We start from the raw sequence: 22,528 nt of genomic DNA, 5'->3' as shown, positions 1-22,528 counted from the left end.
TTTATCAGCTATAAGAAAAATACAGCTTGTTCATCGCAGCATGTTTGTTGTCCTATCCCATATCAAGGGGCTGTAAGTACATTTGAATCTGGAGAGCAAAGAGTTCATCCTCAGGAAAAGGACAGGGTGTGTGTGTGTGTGTGTGTGTGTGTGTGTTACCTATCCTGCCCAGCTGCTAAAGTGAATTCCTGGCCCTAACTAAAACATTACTGCCAGAAATCACTCCACCTTTGGATGGCGCAGAGGCACAATCACATGCCGTAGGGAACAAACACACACAGATATGAACATTTGGTCCCATTTAGGGTCTTTGTTCTATTTCTGTTTTGCCCCATACTTTCTAAAATCTTTTCTGTCCTTATCTCCTGAATTCTCAGAGTCATTCCTGTCTGCCTCCAATTTTTTTTTCTAAAAGATCACTCTTTTAGGCAACATTCAACCTTTAATTTTCATTAAGTAATGAACACAACTCTTTGGCGCATGTTGTTACAGGAAAATAATCACGGGGTGGTGTGATGTGGCCTGATGTGATGTGATGTTACTGCTACCACACCAGAGTTGATTATTTTCCAATAACATCATGTCCCTAATAACATCATATCCCTTTTATTCCTCTTATACCACAGCAATTTACCAGCCATTAGATTTTTTTATTTATTAATGAATGACACAGCATACTTTTTAACCACTTATAGTTACATTTAATGTTGTGGAACATCCACAACAGAAGTTAATTGCATGTATGACCGAGAAATGGGAAAATGCAGCATGTCATTACCGAGAAATGGGAAAATGTCTTGAAGACTTTTCCATGGTGGAAAATGTAGTTTACCTCTGTTACAAAGTGCTGACACTGGAGACTCCTTCCAAGAATGCTAATTAAATATGTCACAGAAATCTTCATATCAGCATATTACATAAATTTTTATTTGTTCACCGTACAAGTTCCTGTGAATTAGTAGTGACCATAGAACCAATAACTTGAATTAAAATTAAAGTGCATTAATATAAACCTGTGATTTGAACTCCAGCTGGAACCACTGTCAGGGCTGCTGTTACAGAAAATTAATCAACACCTTCTGACCAAACAAACTCGAAAATTCAACAGCACTGTGATATAAATATAGTAGTTTATTTTATACACATGTTGTAATCTCACAATCTCATGCAGTCGGGAAGGATCTCTGTATTCCTTTGTTGTATCTTCCACACTGCAGAGCTGCAGATAGAGAGCTTTGTTTATCAGATGTGCATAGTTTGGGTGAGTCTCTGTTCAGAGATAAGCGCTGGCGAGGCTGTGAGGAATGTATTGTGCGCTTTTGCCAGTGGCTTCATGCTACAAGACAAATCCACAGGCTGCAAGTGAAAGCACTGTTTACGTGCATCTCTGCATCCTGCATCTCTGACAGTCACAACAGTAAACAGGTTCCGAAATAGCAAAATTCACCCATAAGTCAAACACACTTCCTTGTTTTTTTTTGGTTTTTTTTTTGGCACGAGACATTGTTTAAGCAACACAATGAAGTTTAGGTCTTGTTAGTCGGCCCACTCAGAAAAAGAGAGGATGGAAGTGATTGTAGGGGAAGGAGGGGGGTTAATGGGGTGAGGGATGTAAGGGTGGAAGACGGCTGTGGGATTTGGGGATGTAGATGAAAAGCTAATCACACACATTGTGTCTGAACTGTGGTGCAATTTAAGTCACATATGTAGTTTTAAAGGCAAGCTAGGAAATGTGGCAAGCAGACTCTGGAGCTCGGGGGGAAACAAAATAAAAAAAAGACAGGGAATAGTTTGTAGGAGATTAAAGAGTTCAGTTTAGTTGCTGTTAACTTGGTAGATAACTTGGTTTACTTGGCTTATATGAGGCACAGCGTGTACACTAGGTCAGGACTTCGTGCATTGGATGGAGTAAGTTAATACAAAACAGTGTTAAAAATGGTTGTGATATAAAATTTAAACATGACTTTATTGCAGTTTGGATGATGATGCAGATGAGGGCAGGCACCGGTTCTGAATCCAGTTTAATGGTCCATCTTTAAAGTTCACTTATTTCCTTCTTCATCTTTTCTTTTATACACCATGTAGTAACAATGTTGAAATCAGCAATGTTTTGTCAATCAGTAAGGCGGATATAGGGACAGTAGGAGGAAGACAAGAAGAGGGAAAAGATAAAGAGACTGAGAGAGATAGAGATAGAGAGAGAGAGAGAGAGAGAGAGAGAGAGGGAGAGGTGGAACCAGAGAATGCACGTGACTGACTCCTACAGCTCTTCACAAACGGAATTAATTAAAGGGAGGAATGTAAACATTTGTGAGAAATTTAAACATAACTTTACTGATAATTATTTATTTTTTTCTGGATTTTTGGTTAATGTTAGCTGAAGCTAACTTGTAAAAAAAAAAAAAAAAAAGAAAAGAAAATACAGCCCCATTTTTAAAGTTTCCCTTCCAAAATGATGATCCACATTTGTTTCTGTTTGAAAGATCTTTGGGTCTTTATAACAAATTCATAAGAATTTAATAAATGTTTTGTGAAACAGGATTTGTGAAAAATGTGTCAGCCTCTGAGGGGACATTTGAGGTCATAGTATAATTTTGTTTTTATATGAAACAGAGATCATATATCAATTATTATTATATCATTCACTGTGAAAATGTAAGCACAGTACACAGTTTCTGTGTAAGTTATACTTTCTACAACAAAAGCTGACATGTCAGCTGAATGAATTGGAATGAAACAGATACTTTATGGAATGTACTGTGTAAAATTTACAGTAACAGTCTTGAACAGTCTATCTATAATGGTATTTGAAGTCTCTTCTCTTTTTTCCCCTTACTAATCTAAAGACAAAATCATGCTTAATAAAACCTACAATGACATAAACCTTTCATAAAACCTCCGGCATTTTTTTTAAAATAAGGAATTTACGCAATCCTTATGAATGTGTTATAAAGGCAACATGTAGGCCTCCTGCAAATAAAGTGTTCAGCTTCAGTATATTTTGGCATAGAATCTGCAAGTCTTTGGTTCTGTTTTGGTAAGATATAAGATATAAGATATTCCGTTAACTGGTGTTTTGATAATCGTGATGGAGAGCGCACTCTAAAATGTCAGTTTGGGATGAGATCTGGTGACTGTGAACATAACATACGATTTGGTCCTCATCAAAACATCAAAACTCGTGCTTGTGGATGGGGGGCGGGGTCATCCTGGAAGAGACCACTCCCATCAGGATATTAATGTTTCATCATAGGATAAAGGTGATCTGTCAGAATAACATTGTGTTAATTTGCACTGATCATTCCTTCTAAGGGGACAAGTGGAGCCAAACCATGTTAGCAAAAATAAATGCCCCCCACAACATAATTTCCTACATTGTCTCAGCCTGAGAGAAATTTTGAGAAGTTTTTGATCTGCCTGAGCTCACTTCTGGTCTGCTAACCGTCAAGCTCCATTTCTTTGGAGGTCCTGCTGAACCAGAATAGTTTTTCTGGATGTTATGGGGTTGCACTACCTCTGCGTTTTACAGAAGAGCGAGTGCAGTTTGGATGATGATGCAGATGAGGGCAGGCACTGGTTCTGAATCCAGTTTAATGGTCCATTTTTAAAGTTCACTTTTTTCCTTCTTCATCTTTTCTTTTATACACTATGTAGTAACAATGTTGAAATCAGCAATGTTTGTCAATCAGTAAGGCGGATGTAGGGACAGTGGGAGGAAGATAAGAAGATTGAAAAGATAAAGAGACTGAGGGAGATAGAGAGAGAGAGAGAGAGAGAGAGACAGAGAGAGACAGAGAGAGCGAGAGAGAGGGAAAGGTGGAACCAGAGAATGCAAGTGACTGACTCCTACAACTCTTCACAAATGGAATTAATTAAAGGAGGATTTGTGAGAAAAGGATCCCGTGTTTGTTTTGGAGATAAAACCTGATCACATGGATAGACCTCTGCACTCTGAAACATGCAGTCTCACACACACACACACATACACACACACACACACACAGGCTCCTTAACGCATATGACTGATACACCGAAAGCAAAAGAATAATAAAACCGGGCTATCAGAGTCTTATCAGGCTGCAAAGCATTTATTGGCTTTTGGATTTGTAGTGTAGTGTAGTTAAGCCTGCTGGCTTTCACCTCTCCATCACATTCTTTATGGGAATGTACCTTAAATAACTGTTGCTAATAACTTATATCTATTACTGCTGCCTCAGTCAGTCAAGATATATGGTGCTATTTTAATGCTAAAATCCAAGTGCACAGCAGTGTAATCCTTCTGTCTTCGCAGATTTATTTCACTCTTGTACAAACATAAATGTGCACACGCAATGACGCAATGTTTTCCTTCTCTTACACTAGTTTGCTTTACTGACACATACCTTTGCTTACTTCATTCTCCTCGCTCTCAGATTCTCAAAACTAATTAAAGTAGTTTATTTTCGAATTGTTGCGTAACAGTGTGCCATAACACACTCAGAGGAAAGCGAGCCCTCTATCTACCCTCTTCTGCATACATAAGCAGATGCCTATCACAGATGCCTGCAGTTGGCTAGTGTTGCTGTGATTGACAGGTCAGGGAGAGTAATGCCATCGCTCCAACCCTGAGAGCATGGCCAGATTTGCTGTCTTGACTCCCGGCCATGGATGGCTGTGGTATCATTGGGATTCACGCTCACTTCAGGAGTAGTGAATAGTTTATACTGAAATTTAATCTGAAATTGTTACTACTCAGCTACATTTTCATTGGTAGTGTAAACTGAAGAGAAGCATCTCCCGCTCTAACACCATATTGCTTGTGACATTGGGCAATTACTGTACAAACAAGACCGAACCCCTATTCATATGAATGGAAATGATCAGTATTACAGGATGGGTATGCATTTGCTTTTCATATTTATAGACACTATTGGGTTATGTCCACCATCCAAGTGTTAAAGTATTCTTATTCCATGGATATTTAATAGCTCTCTGTTGTTTAAGGCACTCCTGTTGTGAGTTGTGTTTAAAGCATGTTAGAATTTCTGGGTTGTTTGATAGCCTGAAAGTGAGAACTGAAGACGTTAGTAATAACACCTTGTTACTGTAATGTCACATTGCATGAACAGAAAGGTCCTAATAACATCTTTTATTGCGAATTGCAAACATGCATGTGAGAAAGGTAGTGTTAACATTGAATTATCTTAATAACAGATTAAGATAATATGGTGTGATATTCTTTTCCAATGTGGTCTTCTTTCTCTTACTGTTGTATCGCTGTCCCAACCAGGAGAGCAACAACTTATGTCAGTCTTTTCTACCATTGGTTCTAAGATGTAACAACAAATAATTGACAGACAGAGAGACCAGCCTCCTTTAGAATGAACTGCCTGATTTATTTCTACAGCTGAACCAATTTGAAATGTTATGTTGCTGATTACAGAACCTAGGATGGTCACAAGGACATTTTTTTTCTCCAGAGCATTTATTTTTGTGATAGCTGTCATGATATCATGCTGCCAAGATGGTTTAGTCAAATTGTTAAAAATTGTTTAATCTCTTGTTTCCCCTAAGAATGTAAATGTAGGAAAGTAGCAACAATTTCACTGTTCGAAGCAGTAATCCATTCTGATTTTCTGATACTGATTGCTTTTGGCACTGCACATCAACACACACATACACACACACACAAATCTTAACATGAAAGTATAAACATACTGTTTTGTTAAATAGTGATCAGGTTTTTCAGTATAGCCAAACAGGAGACACATATTCTATCACTTGTTTAATCAGTTTGTTTCTGTATTCAAATTTACATTATATTTTACTCATTGATGCATTTATCCAAAGCAACTTATAGTTGAGCAGTTTAGGCATTAAGGGCTCAACAGTGGCAGGTTGGGCAGTGCTGGGATTTGATGTCACAACCTTCTAATCAGTACCCCATTGCCTTAACCACTGTCCTTGACTTTTAGCAGTAAAACAGCAATATAAAATGACAGGAATCAGATTATCTGGTGGATACTCCAGTCTACACTGCAGGGCTAATATATGAAAGAAATCATTACAAGGGTTGAAGTTGACTGGCATATAGAGTCTTGTGAGTCAGAGTATTCAAAATAATACTGGACTTTTTTTTACCAGTGCAGGCAGGGTATGCTGGATGTATTCTTTAAAAGTTATCTGACCTATATGTATGTTATTAGGCAGTTAAATCATTAAATGGTTTTAAGTCTTTAACTAGAGTTAAAACCTTGCTTGTAATTATCTAACTCAATCTCACTAATAAAGCAGACAGCTTAGGTGAGATAATCCTTCTTTAACACAAACACATCTCACATTTCTGTGTAAATCTGAGATTAGCATGTCACCAGTTACCCTTTCGGGTAGTGCTAGTTATCTAAGAGATAGCATCAGTACTCATAGTGGATAAAAGTTTGGAGCAGGGTCCTGTTACAGTTCTCAGGAATCCCTCCAGGTTCTACTGTGGGTGCTGCTCTGATTACTGATGACAGGAGCCACAGACGGCTGGTCTTAATGTGTTTATTTAGACAGAGACAAAAAGGAGAAAAGGCATGATGAGCTGCAGGCAGTGAACAAGAGAAATGGGATCATATTACTTTAAAATCACACTGCAGGGCCCACGTTCTCCTTAAGGGGTGGAGTTCTCGCCCTGACTTATTTTTGATTGGCCCATTGGATACCCCCTCAAATTAACATACCAGCCTCTGAGTTCCACACTTCCACACTGAGCAAAGGTTGTGAAGCATGGAATCAGGATCTGTGTGTGAGTGAGTAATGCTTTCGGATAGCGCTGCTTGACAGAGAGAAGCTGTGAGATAGCTGATAGTTTTTAAAAAATCTAATGGACTGTATCTGAATTTTTCATGTAGATATTGACAGAATACTTGAACAATATATTTCTTTTAGTAATTATTCATTTCTTTTAAAAAATGATAGAAATGGAGAGGAAACTGGTTTTTAAATTTTTTTTAGACACTTGCTGTTCATAGTGATCAGAAATGCTGTAATTGATCGTATATTTTAATATTTTTATATTGTTTTATATTTAATGTCTAACTTATGTTAGATTTAATATAATCATTTATCTTTCTATGGCTAGACCTAGACCTAGGAACTAAACAGCCAGTTCAAGATAGATAACACATACTGTGTAAAGGTGTAAAACATACAATTGACAGTGGCTTCTAGGTGTTGTTAAGCTGAATTTTTGAGTTTTATTGCATATAGGAATGCTTATCTAAGAACTAGCAATTACAAAGCTCTCACACAGCCATGCTTCAGTTTTGGCTTCTGTTTGTGGCCAGTTTAAATTTCTGTGAGGGTCAGTATCTCGATAATGCTCCCATCGTTATCCAGTATAATGTCTGGGAGGAACAGCCAGCAGGCACAAGGGTGGGCCGCCTGTTGGACAGCCTACGTCAGAAAGGAGAGACTGGATCACTGGAGGACTTCCGGATTGTGGAGCATGGTCAGGCCCTACCATTCACAGTGGCCAAAAGAGATGGGGTGGTGTCAACACTGGGCCAGCTGGACCGGGAGGAGTTGTGTCGTGGAGCTGACCAGTGTGAACTGGCTTTTAGTGTTCTCTATAGGAAAGGTGGAGTGGTGCACTTCCTGCGTGTTAGAGTGGAGGTGATGGACCTGAATGACCACAGTCCTATCTTCCCTAACCCAGTGCAGGAGGTGGAGATCTCAGAAACGGTAGGTCTGAGGATGCGTATCCCATTGGACCGTGCTGAGGATCCAGACGCAGGTTCCAATGGCCTGCAGACCTACAGTCTTTCTCCAAGCCATCACTTTGCTCTGGATGTCCGTCCCTCTGGAGGTGCCAAACAGCCAGAATTGGTGGTTATTAAAGAACTGGACCGGGAGATGGAATCATCCTTTGAATTAACATTATTGGCTTGGGATAAAGGGAACCCACCCATGTCTGGCAGCACTAAAGTCAAAGTCATAGTCTTGGACTCCAATGACAACAGTCCCATGTTTGAGGAGAATGCTCCAACAGTTGACCTCCCTGAAGACACGGTACGAGGCACAGTAGTTATCAACCTTCATGCTACAGATCCTGACCAGGGTGCTAATGGAGAGGTTGTGTACTCACTCAGTAAACATTCCCCATTAGATGTGCAGAGACTTTTTAGTGTTGATCCTCAAACAGGTGCTGTCGTCTTAAAAGGTCTCTTAGACTTTGAGGAAAAAAGATCCTATGAGGTAGACATACAAGCAAAGGATCGCGGTCACAATGCTATCCCATCCCACTGCAAGATGCAAGTAAGAGTTCAAGATGTCAATGACAACGCACCTCGAATACACATTACATGGACTCCCCCAGATTCCCCTGTGGCAACTGTGTCAGAAGGGGCATCAAATGAGACCTTTCTGGCTCTTGTGATGGTGTCTGATGCTGATTCAGGTCCAAATGGAGAAGTGCAAGCCCAGATACAGCAAGGATCAGGCCCATTCCGTCTCAAGCAAATCCATGGAGACAACTACATAATTGTTACTAATGGAAGCTTAGATCGGGAGCAACAAATGGAGTATAATATTACTCTTCTTGCTCAGGACAGTGGTGTTCCTTCTCTGTCTTGTGTCAGGCATCTGACTGTCCATGTCCTGGATGAAAACGACAATGCACCAGTATTTTCCAACACTGTCTACACTGGTGTTTTCAATGAGAATAATGCACCTGGATTTCATGTCTTGACTTTGGAAGCCCATGATGTTGACTTAGACCTTAGTGGACGGGTGTCATACTCAATTAGAGAGTCAAATGAACTTGGGACACCAACTGCTTCCTTCTCAGTCCACCCAACCAGTGGGGCTGTTATTGCTCAGCAGTCATTAGACTATGAGGAATCACCGACATACTCCTTTATTGTGGAAGCAGTAGATCATGGCTACCCTCCAATGACCAGCAGTGCTACTGTGCTTATTATGATTGAAGATGTTAATGACAACTATCCCATCATCAGAGAACCACTTCCCAAGAAAGGTATTGCAGTAGTGAGTGTTCCCGTTAATGCAGAAAAAGGGGAGATTGTGACAGAAGTTAAGGACAAAGTTCAGGGAACCATACATCCATTAAGCAATCATTCTTCCCAATATAGGCTTGAAGGTTTTTTGGCCACAACCATTTTAGCAAGTGACTCTGATTCTGGTCCCAATGGAAAACTCCAATTTAAAATAATAGAAGGGAACCCCTCCAGGCTGTTCTGGTTAGACGAAACCACAGGTCAGTTATACGTGAACACCACCAATGCCACAGAATTGATTGGCAAAGCTTTTAAAGTGGTCATTGCAGTGTCAGACATGGGAACACCCCCACTTGTCACACAGACAACACTGGAGGTAACATTCATCAATCTTCGTGACCACCTTAAGAACTCTGCTCCTGGACAACAGGCTCAGTTCAGCTTTACAATGCTTTTAGCTGTCTGCATTGGAGGAACCTTCTTGCTTTTGCTGCTAGCTGTTGCTTTGGTTACCACATTCTGTCGCCCAGAAAAACGAGACACTCATGCTTACAATTGCAGACAAGCTGAATCTACCTACACTAGTCACCCTCGCAGACCACAGAAACACATTCAGAAAACAGATATACAGCTGGTTCCTGTCCTAAGGGGTCGAAAAGATGACCTGCCTGAAGAGGAGTCCCAGCCACTCTCATCTGGTTCTCCTCCGCCTGAAGAACCTCACCAAGAAGGCCAGTTCAGTCTTTCACCAACACTTGCTCACCTGGTACAAAGTCAAGCTTATGCCGAAAATAATGGTACACTTCCATTCACACAAAGCAAGACACTCAGGAAACCTGGGAGCATAGAATGCCCACATACCCCTACAACACCCTACCGAACCCTGCGCAAGGCACGAAACCCGTCCACGTCCTCATCCTTGCACTCACAGACCAACACTCTGAGACGCCACAAGCCTGAAGAAGTAAATGCACTGACCGACTCCCAAGCTGTGGCCACTTTGAGGAGGACAAAAAACTCAGAAAGAAATGGAAGGCTTGAGGAACAGGACCACAGACAAATACTGAGAAATTTGGTGCGCTTATCCATGGCTGCTTTCGGAGAAAACTCACTTGAGCTGTCTTCAGCTTCACCTGAGGTGCAGGTAAGAGAGTGATGTAAAAATATAACATACATAAGTTATAAGAAATAATGCCTTTTGGCATTGATTTTATTTCAATTTATTCTAGTTTCATAGATATCAAAGTTATGAGAGTCGCTTCATGTGTTTTATCACACAAATGAGCTGTCTCTGTGAATGGGGGTCTGTGTATTGGTGGCCCGAGGGGACAGCTGACAGATGATATTCATACTAAGGCATTGAGTTTATTCAAGCATGTCTCAGACACTGTAACCTACACCCTTGTGCCTCAGGAGAAATTTAACAACCTTCAATATCACAATATGACAAACTTTCTGAATTAAAGAAAAACACAGATTAACTCAAGGTCTGTTTTCTGAGCAGGAAAATGTACTTCCACATACTGTATGTCTGCCTAATAAAATATACATAATACAGTCCTGCTTTGATGTAAAAAACACAGACTTCAGGCAGTTGATAAAACCTGATACTTTTGAACTTGCATCTATAAGAAAAGAAAAAAAAACTCAACAGTTGTTTCATAAATGCTGTGCTGTTAATCCAGATGCATCTCATACATTTAACAAAACAAAAGGGTTGGGCATGTGTCCAAGCCCTCAAATGAACAGCAAAGCAAGATCCCCCACCCCTATCCGTCTTTTCCTATCTATCCAACTTCCTTCGCCTACTTGGCCTAGTTGGCAGTTTGACTTAAGGAGAGACTTAAGCAGAGGAAATGGAGCTGAAACACTACAGGGTCTATGACCCTGTGGCAGAGACTGGGTTCCTAAGGTGTATCCTGGCAGGATGCAGCTTGAAGAAGAATAGGCCCTGCGTAGGCATAGTTTCCTGTCTCACTTACCCGGCCTCATTTCTCTCTGCCCTCCATCTGACTTTTTTTCTTACTTAATAACCTGGTGTTTCCTCCCTCTTCCTCATCTTGGGCTGCATCCGCCCCTAACAAAGAAATATTAATCAGGTTTTATTGAAATGTGAAATGGCATGAAACTGCACGGTATGTTTATATTTCAGTAGCAGGTGTCAGGTGTACTAGTACTTTATACACAAAAATTTTATTTTTAATAAAATAGAAATGTCAATTCAGAAAGAGTAATAATTAACCACACTGCATTCATAATAGTAAGATTTCATTCTTCTTATTCCACAGCAGGTGTCTCAGCTGTTGTCTCTGCTGCATCAGGGCCGGTTTCAGCCTCGACCAAATTTCCGTGGCAACAAATATTCCCACAGAGGTGGCCGGTAAGCCCTCTCATTTCTGTTTATTATATTTTTTCTCTATTGATTATAATCTTTGCAGTGGAAGATAGAAAAAGACAGCATAAACATTTTATTTTTTTCTGAAGCATGGAACTGGGGAACAATGGAGCAGGTAGTTGACTCGTAAACAATGTACCATGCAGTGAATTCCAGAAAATGGTGTCTCATAACCCTCAATAGCCACCTTGGCACCAGAGGGATACATAAAGCATGCTAGAGCAGGACACAGTGAATGTCTCACTCATATGACTAAGACATTGGTGTCAGTAAAAGATACAATCACCTCACCATTCATCCTACAGCCAGTTTGTGGCTTTTATTTGACTCCGTTACAGTAAATACAATAAATATTTCCTCAAAAAGGAAACTCAGCAGGCAGGACTTGACTAGACCAAAGACCACACCATCATAATAAGAGCTTCTATAGTTACATTCAATTTAAGAGAACAACAATGACACTGATGACACATGATTTAAAACTTAAGCACTATGGATCACATCTTAGCATGCAGATCATTTTTAGTTTAGGATTACGCTGAAGACTTTACATCAAAGAATATTATAGCTTCTTTTTTATCTACAGTGTGTTCACAGTTCAAAAAGTGTAGGATTACATATTTTCTTTCATGTGCCCAGTGTATGTGTGGGTTATTCTTTGTGCTAAATGTGTATGTGTGTGGTTGGGGTGTTTAGATTTCAGGGGATAATGAATTAAGTGAGAAAGGGGGTTGGGGTACTTACTTTTAGCTAGATTAGCTTTAAAACCGATTTCACAAGGAGAAGAAAACTAAACTTATCTTATCTCAGCAGGTGTAGAACAAAAGCTAGCTAGCTAGCCAGCCTACTAATGTAATATCCTGATTTTTGGGATATAGTGTGATTAAATATTAGGACATTTCACAGAGATTATAAATGCACATTTTATATTTTATTAACTCCTGACATCTTCCCCTGGTTAAAAAATACTTTTTTTTTCTTTTTTCAATTTTGCACTAATGAAAGTGATAAACATCTTAAGTGATATCTATGGAATGAAATCAGAGTCAACAGAACCTGAACCTGAATTTGTAATGCTTTGAGAGAAAAAAAGTGTACATTTTCAATGCTTGAAAAAGTGCAAATTTTATGTTTTTAAAAATTGTGAGCTAAAAAAATTCAGGTAATAAAAATTCATGTTAAAAAAATGAAGCTGTCAGAAATTCAGGTTAAAAGAATTCAATCAGTTTTGTTGAATTTAGGTCAGGCAATTCAGAGACAACATCCAGGATACTCATGTAGTCTCTAATCGAACTCGATTCTGGCAAATCATAACACACTTCACAGCAACAGTAATCCCAAGGGGATGAAAATGAGAAATTTAGTCTTTTTTTTATAACTGGGGATTTTTTTTAGTGCGAAAGTAAATACTAGCCCCAAATCTCTGTGCTACATGGACTCACCACCCTTTGTTTTGCTCTCTCCTCTTTTGTTGGACTCAAGGTCTGGCGCACAGGATGCTGATTGGCTGAGTAATAAAGACAGCGGACATGGGGAAAGTGAGCCTGGAGACGTGGACTGGGAGGCAGGCAGAGACTCCCCCGTTGACCCCTTATTGGAGGAGGGCCTAACCAACCTGCTCAGCAACCACGGTTAGAGTCTTTAATGCTTTATACTGAGAGTTAAGATAACATGTTTGGGTCAACTTTTGTTTCAGTCAAATTTGTCATTGCACGCTGAATAAATATGAGGGTTAGGGTCAGGCTAAACCATGGATTCCCTGAAATCCTAATTTCTGCCATATGCTGTTCATTTGGTATGGTGTGCGATTACATGACTTTTGAACTGCATAAAGTTCAGACTGACACATTACTCCACATACTCCACAGACATGTCATGACAATAATGGCATTAACCAAAATGGAGTTATTGGCATGACATTTTATTTACACATGACTAACATTTAAGGGAATGAAATTTCACACTGTTTTTATTTTTGTGCACTGCAGTATTTTTTGTGTTTTTTTTTTCTGTTTTAACAAGTCTGCTTAACTCATCAGCTAATTATCAGCCTGTCATGAATTGATTCAGGTGTGTTGAGGGAGAGAAATCAGATAGTAGAGGTCCTCCAGGGCTTGAATGAAGACCTACTGGCCTACAAGCTTTGTGGTTACTTATGCTAGAGTTATACTTCAACCAGAACCCCGTAATTTTCCAACCTGACAGCATGGTTTCTAAGAAGGTTCACTCCCAAAGGCACAATAACCGAACTGAAAACTTAAACCAGCTAGACTTCAGCTTAGTTTTCAGAAATGTCAGGTTGAACCTGATGAAACAAAACACTCATTTGGTTTTAAGTGCACATTATCATGTATACAAATGTCGCTGTGGATTAATATAAGAATTTATAATCATTACATCAGTTAGAAACCCTCATATACGTTTCTCATGACATTTTATATTTAACTGTACTTTAGGTATTATAAATTCTTGACTTAATATTGAAAAGTAATACGTTTTACAATAGAAAATTTATGCAGATCTCTAACATCTTGTTACTTTAAAGGCTTCATAGTATTAGAAGGTCTCTATTTTACAACACCTGGCATAATACATGCATAACATGTATACCATATGACAAATCCTACACTGATGTTATGTTAGTATCTTTTGCCATAAAGGATATGTATAGAATGGTATATGTACAGTATATATCCGTCTAAATACCCTTCTCCTAACATTCACATGCCATTTCTGTGTTAAATAAACATATTTTCGTGTGTATTGTGTATACCTATATAATGTAAGTAGTAGGTGGACTGTTTGTTTTCAGCCTTTGTATAGAGTGTTAGTAAATGCTGGTATGGGCTTCCTTCCATGTATTGTTCTGAATTTCGTCAGCTTCTGACTATCCTACTGCCTCAGTTCCTTCAGATCAAACGCTCATAGATTGTTTTTTCACTTGCCAAACTTTAAATGCCTTTAGGTTAGGGCAAGAGGTCCTTATCTTTAGGCTGAAGCTTTTTGAAAGCTGTCTGATGGTTATAGGTACTATAATCTCAGAAAGGTGAGCATGTGTGTGTGTTCGTGGAGCAGAGTTGAGTCAGCCTTCCTCAAGGGTATCATCTGTTAACAGGGTTTACTCATGATGATTAACAGTGACAGTGACTCTCGTCTTTAAAGAATGTTTAGTGTAGTGCGCTCAAAAGTCATAGATTCTTTGTCCTAAGGCTACTCTTATCCTTAGAGTTCTTATTACACATGCAGGCACAATGGCGCAGGGAGCAAAAGGGCACTGTGTGTGAGACTATGTATATATATATATATATATATATATATATATACATACATACATAAATACACACACACGCACATATATATGTGTGTGTGTGTGTGTGTGTGCGTCCATTTGTGTGTGTGAGAACGCAAGTGTCTGTTTCACATCGCTTTGAACACAGTCAGTCTGTGGTGTCTCTATCTCCCCTCAAGCTTTTCATTCCTCACTCTCTTTCACACTAAAAAGGTGAGCTGGTTGATATGATGCTATAATATAGATACTATTATACGCTTTTCTGAGATATCACACGTTGATACGGTGTATACGATATGATCTAATGATTGATATGGTGAAGTTTTCTGTAAGGAAATATTTACTTAGCATTTATGGAAGGAGTGTCAAAGCTCAAATGTCAGAGCTTTGTATAAATCAGGGGTAAAGCTGTAACTTTTCCAACACGAGAAAGTCTTCAGGATGGAGCATTTAGCGGTTTCTCTGTAATATGACATGCTGTGTTGTTCTGTCTTATTATTAACAAGACAGAGACAAAAAGAAGGAATGACTGTTTATAGCTGTTATAACATAGGTCATAACAGGAACTAACTTGTTTGGTAGATGTTCCACAACATTAAATGTAACTATAAATGGATAAAATAAATGATATGTAATTTTTAAGATTAAGAAAGGCAATTGTTGGCAAATTGTTGTGGTATAGGAGGAATAAAACACTTCAGGACTTGTTCCCACCATGGTTTATTCCTTATTCATTCAGGATCTAATGTGAATTATATAACTCCAGTGAAACTAACTGGTCTGTAGAGTGTAAAGGGTTAAATATGATTTAACCAACCTCTCAAGTATGAACCCATCCTTCTGGACTAGCACATAGACTGTACTTTTAAGTATTAGGTCATAGCATGTGATTTGAGACATGACTCAATCTTATCATGGTTTCTTGTAAATGCAGTGCTATAAATGAAAAAAAAAAGTCTTTGATTCCTTGTTACATCTTGATTAAGGTGTGTGAATAATGCAGTGGTGGCTCATCCATGGGGCAGGTGGGGCAGAGCCCAAAGATATACAGTATATCAGCCGTCCAACAAATGCTAATCTTCATAAAGTACTCATTCTAATCTCCGTACATTTTGAATTGTGTTGAAAATCTAATAACCTCTTTTGAGTGAACAATGATTTTAAAATGTTGCTATTTGACAGATATAAACCACTCACCTCTCTAGATGTTGCACAATCACGAGCCAGCGTGTTCTTCTGCCCCATTTAGAGCTATAGAATTATTATTGCACCTAGTGGTCAAAAATAGGAACTGCAATGAGCGCTTAGAGGAAGCCCATTGGGGCAGGAATCACTCTGCCCCATGCTCACTTTGTGAATGTTTTGTGTATGAGTGGCAGAGTGGTAGAAGACAGGACAGTTAATATTACCTCTTCTGTATCTCACACACTATGACATTGTCACCTCAAACCCAGTTTTTGTAAAAATCCATTTGAACATGTTATCAAAACGAACACTGCCATTTTGTTAGTTCATAGTGATTAGCAAGTTTAATCTAGCTAGGTTGTGTCTTTAGACTGCAATTATCAGCAACCAGAATGCATGATAATTGCACCAATTGCTTATAAAATCATAACATCTGAATTCAATAAACCCGCAATTGAAAAATTTGTGCACTAAAAGACTGATGAGCTAAATTGCTTTATTTTGCACGAATTGAACAGTGAGGTGGCAATTTTATATCAGTTAATTTTTCTTAGGCTATTTTTCTTCTGTTCTCTTGTTGAAAATTGGTGTATATAGTTAGTTTGTTCAAGTTCATTCAAGTCTTGTCTACTCTTAACTGCCTATTATGGGGTTACTCTAAAATTCACTAGATAGTAGCCTATAGCATAAGTCAAGTGTGATAGCCTTTCAACTTCATTGTGTTTGAGGCTGTGTCGTTATTCATGTTGTCCTGCACCACCAAAATCTATGAGCATGAGCCGCTGCTGCTTGTTGGTAAGTTAACATGTGAGTTTGATTGTAAGCCCCTGTTGCACAGACTCCTGGAACTGGAAGCCTCCTGGCGCGGTGGCCGTTTGGCTGCGGTCAGGCTTTGTAGGTGATTTAAGAGCAGTGTCTGGTTTTAATCAGAGTATAATTGGGTTTTGAGAGATTAATGAGATCCCCACAGTTTTCCCCTGTAATTATTTTTAACAAGCAGAGAAAGAGAGATTGAGAGAGAGTACTAAATGTTTGTTTATAAATGGATAAGAAGGAGATATGAGGATTTAGGGAACGAGCAGCAGAGTTTGAGTCCATGTGTGTGTGTTAATAAGTGAGAAAGAACAAAGCAGAAGAAGAGAGCTGGTTCGCCTCGACTGATGTGAGTGAGTGCGTGTGGTTAGAGGTTGGGAGCTTGTGCATTGATGTGGTCCATGTGGGTTTGTTTGATCATGGCCTACCATGTCTGAGTAGTTATACACACAAACACACCATGCCATCAGCAGCAGTTCTTTTGTAAAGTCAAGCGTGCTTCCTTTGTTTCTCAACTTGCTTTAATCTGGAAGCTTCTGACACTGCTCTCATTTTTGAGGTCCATTTAGGGGAAATATATATAAATATATATTTAAAAAAAGAGCAGAACATGAAAGCTGGTTGTTTGAGATTCACGGCAGCTGGATGCTTTGCTGATTGGCCGTTTGATGATTCACGTTTGGTTGAGGACCGCAGGAACTTCACTCTTCCTCCTATTCAAAAACGCATGACAGCAGTGAAATTTAAAATAAACAGGCTAGGGCAAGCTTACAGAAATTTAGCTTGCTTCGTTCATGTAATGTGAAGCATGTACAGGATGCTTTGGGATTGTTTGTTGATGCAGTCTGGAATGAACAGGAAATACACACGGAGGTATTTGAGGCTGTTTAGCTTATACATTCTCTGATTTGTGTGTGTGTGTGTGTGTGTGTGTGTGAGAGAGAGAGAGAGAGAGAGAGAGTTGCTTGAAAAAACTGGTAGTGATTACTTTAGCTAAGTTTTTAAGGCTGTAGGTGTCCTTAGGCCATGGTCCTCATTAGTCCAGCAGAGAGGAAACAGACTAGCAAAATCCAGCTGCTTTTTCTGAGGCCAAGGTCAAAACACAGCTTGCTGAAAGTAACCTGAGTCGCTTTTTTGTTTGTTTATTAAAATAATTTACTGCCCAATTAGAGCTCAGTTGGCCAACATGAAGACCCCTGCAGTTTGTGTCTTGCTAGCAGGGGCTTTATGTGTCATCTGACCAATAAGGATAAAATATAGATATTTTAGTAGAGGTGCAGGAATTATTTTATTGCATTAATTATTTTATTGCAGCTTTTTTGTGGGATAAGAAATTAAGTCACAACTGTGAACGTTCTCTCAGAAGGGATGCACTTAAGCAAGGGAATCTGTGGCTAACTAAATAAAGATAAATGCCGCCCCCTTCACCATTTCCTCCCATCCTGTTTTTCCTTCATGTTTACTCATTTGTTTTTCAAGGGGGAAGAGCATGAATATTGTGTCCATTGTATTTGCTGCTTTAAAAAGTTTCCTAATCCTCATATAGTCTTTGAGTGGAAGTGCACACATCCCACACCCTTTTCCACTCTCAACAAAATAATGATTCAATTTAAACCTCAAAAATGGTTGCTGGTAAACCACAGCAAAAACAGGTCTGACATTTCAGCATTGGTCAATAAAAAGCCTAAACCAGTTTCTCTCCCTTCTCCAGATGATGTGTTCTCGGACATCCCTGACCCAGCATGGATGGCTCGGCTGTCCCTTCCTCTGACCAGCGACTATCATGACAACCTTTATGTCCCTGATGGGCTACCACCCTCAGAAGATCAGAGCTCCACTTTAGGGGCCCCAAATGACTCTGCCTCCTTCTCCACCTTCGGTAAGGCCCCAGAGAAGACGGGGTCTTTAGGAGGTGAAACTCTGCTCTCAGAAGTAAGCACACTGTTTGAGATGCTAATGACGCAGAAGGCTGACGCTCAGCCTCGGTCCGACATCCTCTACAGACTTTCTGCAGCTTATCGCCGCTCCCTCGGCCTCGATGGCCATCAAGGGCCGAATGAAAAATCTCCTATAATACGTTGTGCCACTCCAAACCGTTAATGATTTTCAAGTGCCATGTGAACAATACAAACACTTACCTTTCCCTTCCGTTGTCATCGAATCTCTTTTACTGTTGCAGTTCTGTCTCAAACTGGTGTTGGTTTTAAGCAACATTGTCATATCATCATCTGTCTCTCGGGGAGGTCTGTCTGGTACAGGCCAGCTAAGGCAAACTACAAAGATCTCTCATATATCCTGGAATAAACCTTATGTACTCTTTTGTAACAGAGTGAAACTGTGTTAAGGAGACAAGGAGGCAGTTTTCCCTCTGCTTCAGGCTGTAACCCAAATTACTCTACAATGGTGCTTTTCTCTCTAAGTAGTTTATGAGACCTATGGCTTTGTATGGGTTTAGAGAAGGAAATGGCTCTTTGTCTTCTTTTAAGACTAAACACCAACAGAACAAATCCTGTCTCTGAGGAGGAATGTGTGAAATTTTCTACCACAATGGACTATAAGCAGCCTTGCTTCCTCTGCCATAACCAGACTCCTGATTATTGTTTCCTGCTTCTCTTTTGTAAATAATATGCTAAACAAAAATTCAGTATTTGCATTCTTGAAGATTGTAAATAATAGTTGCCAGGCAGAGTTAATGTCATTATTTTTCACCTGAATCTGTGATTTAATATTTCAAACACAAAAGGCATCTAGCTGCTATAGCAGTGATTCAGTGATTTATGGTGACTCTGTGACCCCCAGTGATCCTACACATTTTATTGTTTCAAAAATAATAAAGTAAAACTAAAAGAAACAAACTGTCAGAGTCACAAAACCTTGCACATGATCTTTATGAGACCTAAATGGGAAAGGTGTAAGTTACTGACCTTGAAACACTAGACATAGATTTCATTTCCATACACATTATAAGAATTACATATGCATTTTTTTTTTACATGTGAGTAACTGAGAGCACTTTGTATATAACTTTTTGTAAACAATATGAATGAAATAAACATTTCTGAAACATTTCTTAAAAGTCTTTCAAATTTGCTGAAGGTCATAAAATGGCTCAAATGGTTAATGAAAATACAAATGTAAAGCACACAGTTCCTAGAGAGAAAAAAGAACCAAAGGTTATGTAGTGGCTACTGTTTGTAACCAATATTTTGGAGAGAAAACACACACACGCCTAGTGGTACTGTATGTTACAGAAAGTACCTTGTGCTCATGAGACTGACAAACTGTATCACAGGAACACTGGACACAAAGAGAGAATATTCAATTCAATTCAATTTTATATGTATAGAGCTTTTAACAATGGACATTGTCACAAAGGAGCTTTACAGAATTATATAAATTCAGGATATAAATACTAAATTTAGAAAATCCCTAATGAGCAAGCCAGAGGCGAAGGTGGAAGGAAAAACTCGTTGAGATGATATGGGGAAGAAACCTTGAGAGGAACCAGACTCAGAAGGGAACCCATCCTCATCTGGGTGACAATGGATAGTACAATTATAAATAAATCCCTGCTATAACTGTGTACTACATGGTCAAAAATGCTATTGTGTAACCCGGAAATTCATTATAGTGTTCACATGAAGTCTATTTTGTTGAAGTTATCTACTGTTCACTGATGGAGACTTGAGTGCAAAATTGTTTGTGGCAAATTGCAGTCCTAAAGCTATCATAGCAACTGTAGTCCTAAGCCATCGTACAAAACTGTTTGTATTGATTGCAATCCAAAGCCATCTTCAAGGTTTTCAAGTGGTACCATCCACAGTAATCTCAGGTATCTTTAGGCTGTCTATATGGGGCTATCCTCAGCAGCAGCAAGTGGTTTCCAAGTGGTGAGAAGTCAGGCTGGATCAATACACTGTGGATGGGTCACCAATCCAAACCTAGGGGCAATTTTGAGTAGCCAATCCACCTACTGGCATGTTTTTGAGTGGAAACCTACATGGACATGGGGAGAACATGTGAGACTCCAGTACATGTGAGAAAATGTGAGACAGACAGTAACCCAAGCTCAGGATCAAAGCAGGGACCCTGGAGCTGTGAGGTGACAACGCTACCCACTACATCACTGTGCCTCCTTCATGAGAAGCAAGTCAATAAAGTTCTATTGTATAAAACAGTAAACCTGAATTTACATAAGTACATGCATCTTTTTAGATTTGCTTTTGGATGATTGTCCATATGACGGCTGATCTCTGCCATGTCTTTAATCTTTTGGCACACAGTGTAGTCATGTGGCCTGGCACTGATGTACTCTGGCACAACCTCCAGCTTCAGTATATCTACAAATTTGGTGGTGACTGTAAACAGAAAGACTGTGGTTAGTCTCTATACACTGATGTACTGCTCATTTGCTAGTGTGCTGGCTTTGTGCACTTTTCATGTGAATCCTGCCCTGGAAGCTTGTTCACACCCTGATAAGGCACTTAAAAGTTTTAGCACTCTGTGCTTGCATAAGGGCACCAATCTGGCCAATCTCTAGCCTCTGTAACTCCACTCATCCACTGTTGTGATTTTTGAAATAGTGCGATAGTTTCTTTCACAAACAAGTTGGTCTTTTTGAGTGAAATATGGTGAACAAATTGGCACTGTCACTGCCAAGTCCTGTGCCGTTCCTTTTGCATTTTTATTTGCCAATAAGTAATAATAATCTGCCAACTCTTCTACTCTGCATTCCAACTTATAAAGGCACTCACTCCTCCTGTTCCAGGGGCTGAGCAGCTATGCCTTCTGCCTGTTTCTGTTCCCGTCACAACAACGCAGCAAAGGAGCTTACCTTTTTCTTCCTAGTGCTCTCTGAAGCCGTGTCTTCTATTTACTTCACTCCCTACTACCGCCACACAGCGTCAGAGTATTCACATAGCCTGCGAGCTTCATGCAATGCCATCGCCATTATGCCACAGTTAGAGCAAGGCTCTGTAAGTGCTTGTTGGAGATGCTCTGGTTCCAAACAATTCAAGCTTTGATCACTGTTATGAATTTATGAAATTAGTTGCTCTGTATCTGCAGCACCAAAACTGCTACACAGAGACACAAACTATAGATCATGTGTCTGTTATGGATACAATCAACCATGCTGAGAATAGTAATAGGTCAAACGCCATAAATACCTTGTTTTATTATTTATCTAGTTTAATGCACTGACATTAGGATTTACATAGCTCAATCTCTGTGTAGCTCACAGTTGTGTAATAAGATCATTATTCTAGATTTTGCCATTTCAACTGTTCACACTGTATTCTGGCTTTTGGAAGGCAATTTCTTTTTCTTCATGTTTGACGTTAAGTAAATCATGACTCGATTGTATACATAGTTACAGAGACCATGGACGCTTGTTGTTTCCTAAGTAAATCCATTCAAATAGTTTGAATTTGTGTAAGAAAGTAGCTCTGACCTGGTTATATCTCATAAATCTTACAAATATTTTTTTTATTATTCTTTATAGCTCATTGGAGTTTTGTACAATTATCAGAATTAAAATAAAAATATTTCCAGCAATTCTTCTGCATTGAGATTTTCCCCTTCGTGGGGCAAAATATTCTATGTTCTATTCTTAAGAAAAGAAGCAGGATCTCTGCCAATTTTTTTAAACTAAATATACTTGAAGTAAATGTCAGTGTGAAATTCTAAAAGTAATACAACACAAGCCAACCAGGGCATAAACGTGCATATGGGTGCCAAATGTAAAATGTTTAATACTCTTTCATATTAGATTTCTTCTGAACATTCAAGGCCATTCAGATACATTTAAATAGTGAATCATAAAATTAAATCACAAAAATGTAAAATAACAGTTTTAGGTTTCGCAGC

The 22,528-nt window shown here is 39.2% G+C and overlaps 1 protein-coding gene across 2 annotated transcripts; it reads left to right on the top strand.

Moving 5' to 3' along the window:
* Window positions 1–6,709: 6,709 nt before the first annotated feature.
* pcdh12 (protocadherin 12) lies at window positions 6,710–19,728 on the top strand. 2 transcript variants are annotated; one of them, XM_026940682.3, is made up of 4 exons: window positions 6,710–10,122; window positions 11,270–11,358; window positions 12,856–13,004; window positions 18,372–19,728. In XM_026940682.3, the coding sequence occupies exons 1-4, from the start codon at window positions 7,276–7,278 to the stop codon at window positions 18,758–18,760; spliced, it is 3,474 nt and encodes a 1,157-aa protein (XP_026796483.3). In that variant the 5' UTR covers window positions 6,710–7,275; the 3' UTR covers window positions 18,761–19,728. The 2 variants fall into 2 exon arrangements, with proteins under 2 accessions (XP_026796483.3, XP_026796481.3); XM_026940680.3 differs by having other exon boundaries at window positions 11,267–11,358.
* Window positions 19,729–22,528: the final 2,800 nt, after the last annotated feature.

The sequence above is a fragment of the Pangasianodon hypophthalmus genome, chromosome 7 (assembly GCF_027358585.1).
Source record: "Pangasianodon hypophthalmus isolate fPanHyp1 chromosome 7, fPanHyp1.pri, whole genome shotgun sequence".
Taxonomy (NCBI): domain Eukaryota; kingdom Metazoa; phylum Chordata; class Actinopteri; order Siluriformes; family Pangasiidae; genus Pangasianodon; species Pangasianodon hypophthalmus.
This window is presented reverse-complemented; position numbering and strand designations above follow the sequence as displayed.

What these genes read in the sequence shown, in the direction of transcription:
- pcdh12 (XM_026940680.3), top strand. Translation starts at nt 7,276, where the DNA reads ATGCTTCAGTTTTGGCTTCTGTTTGTGGCCAGTTTAAATTTCTGTGAG. An exon ending in CAGCTTCACCTGAGGTGCAG is followed by an intron (nt 10,123 to 11,266) that starts GTAAGAGAGTGA and finishes CTTATTCCACAG; the next exon opens with CAGGTGTCTCAGCTGTTGTC. An exon ending in TATTCCCACAGAGGTGGCCG is followed by an intron (nt 11,359 to 12,855) that starts GTAAGCCCTCTC and finishes GTTGGACTCAAG; the next exon opens with GTCTGGCGCACAGGATGCTG.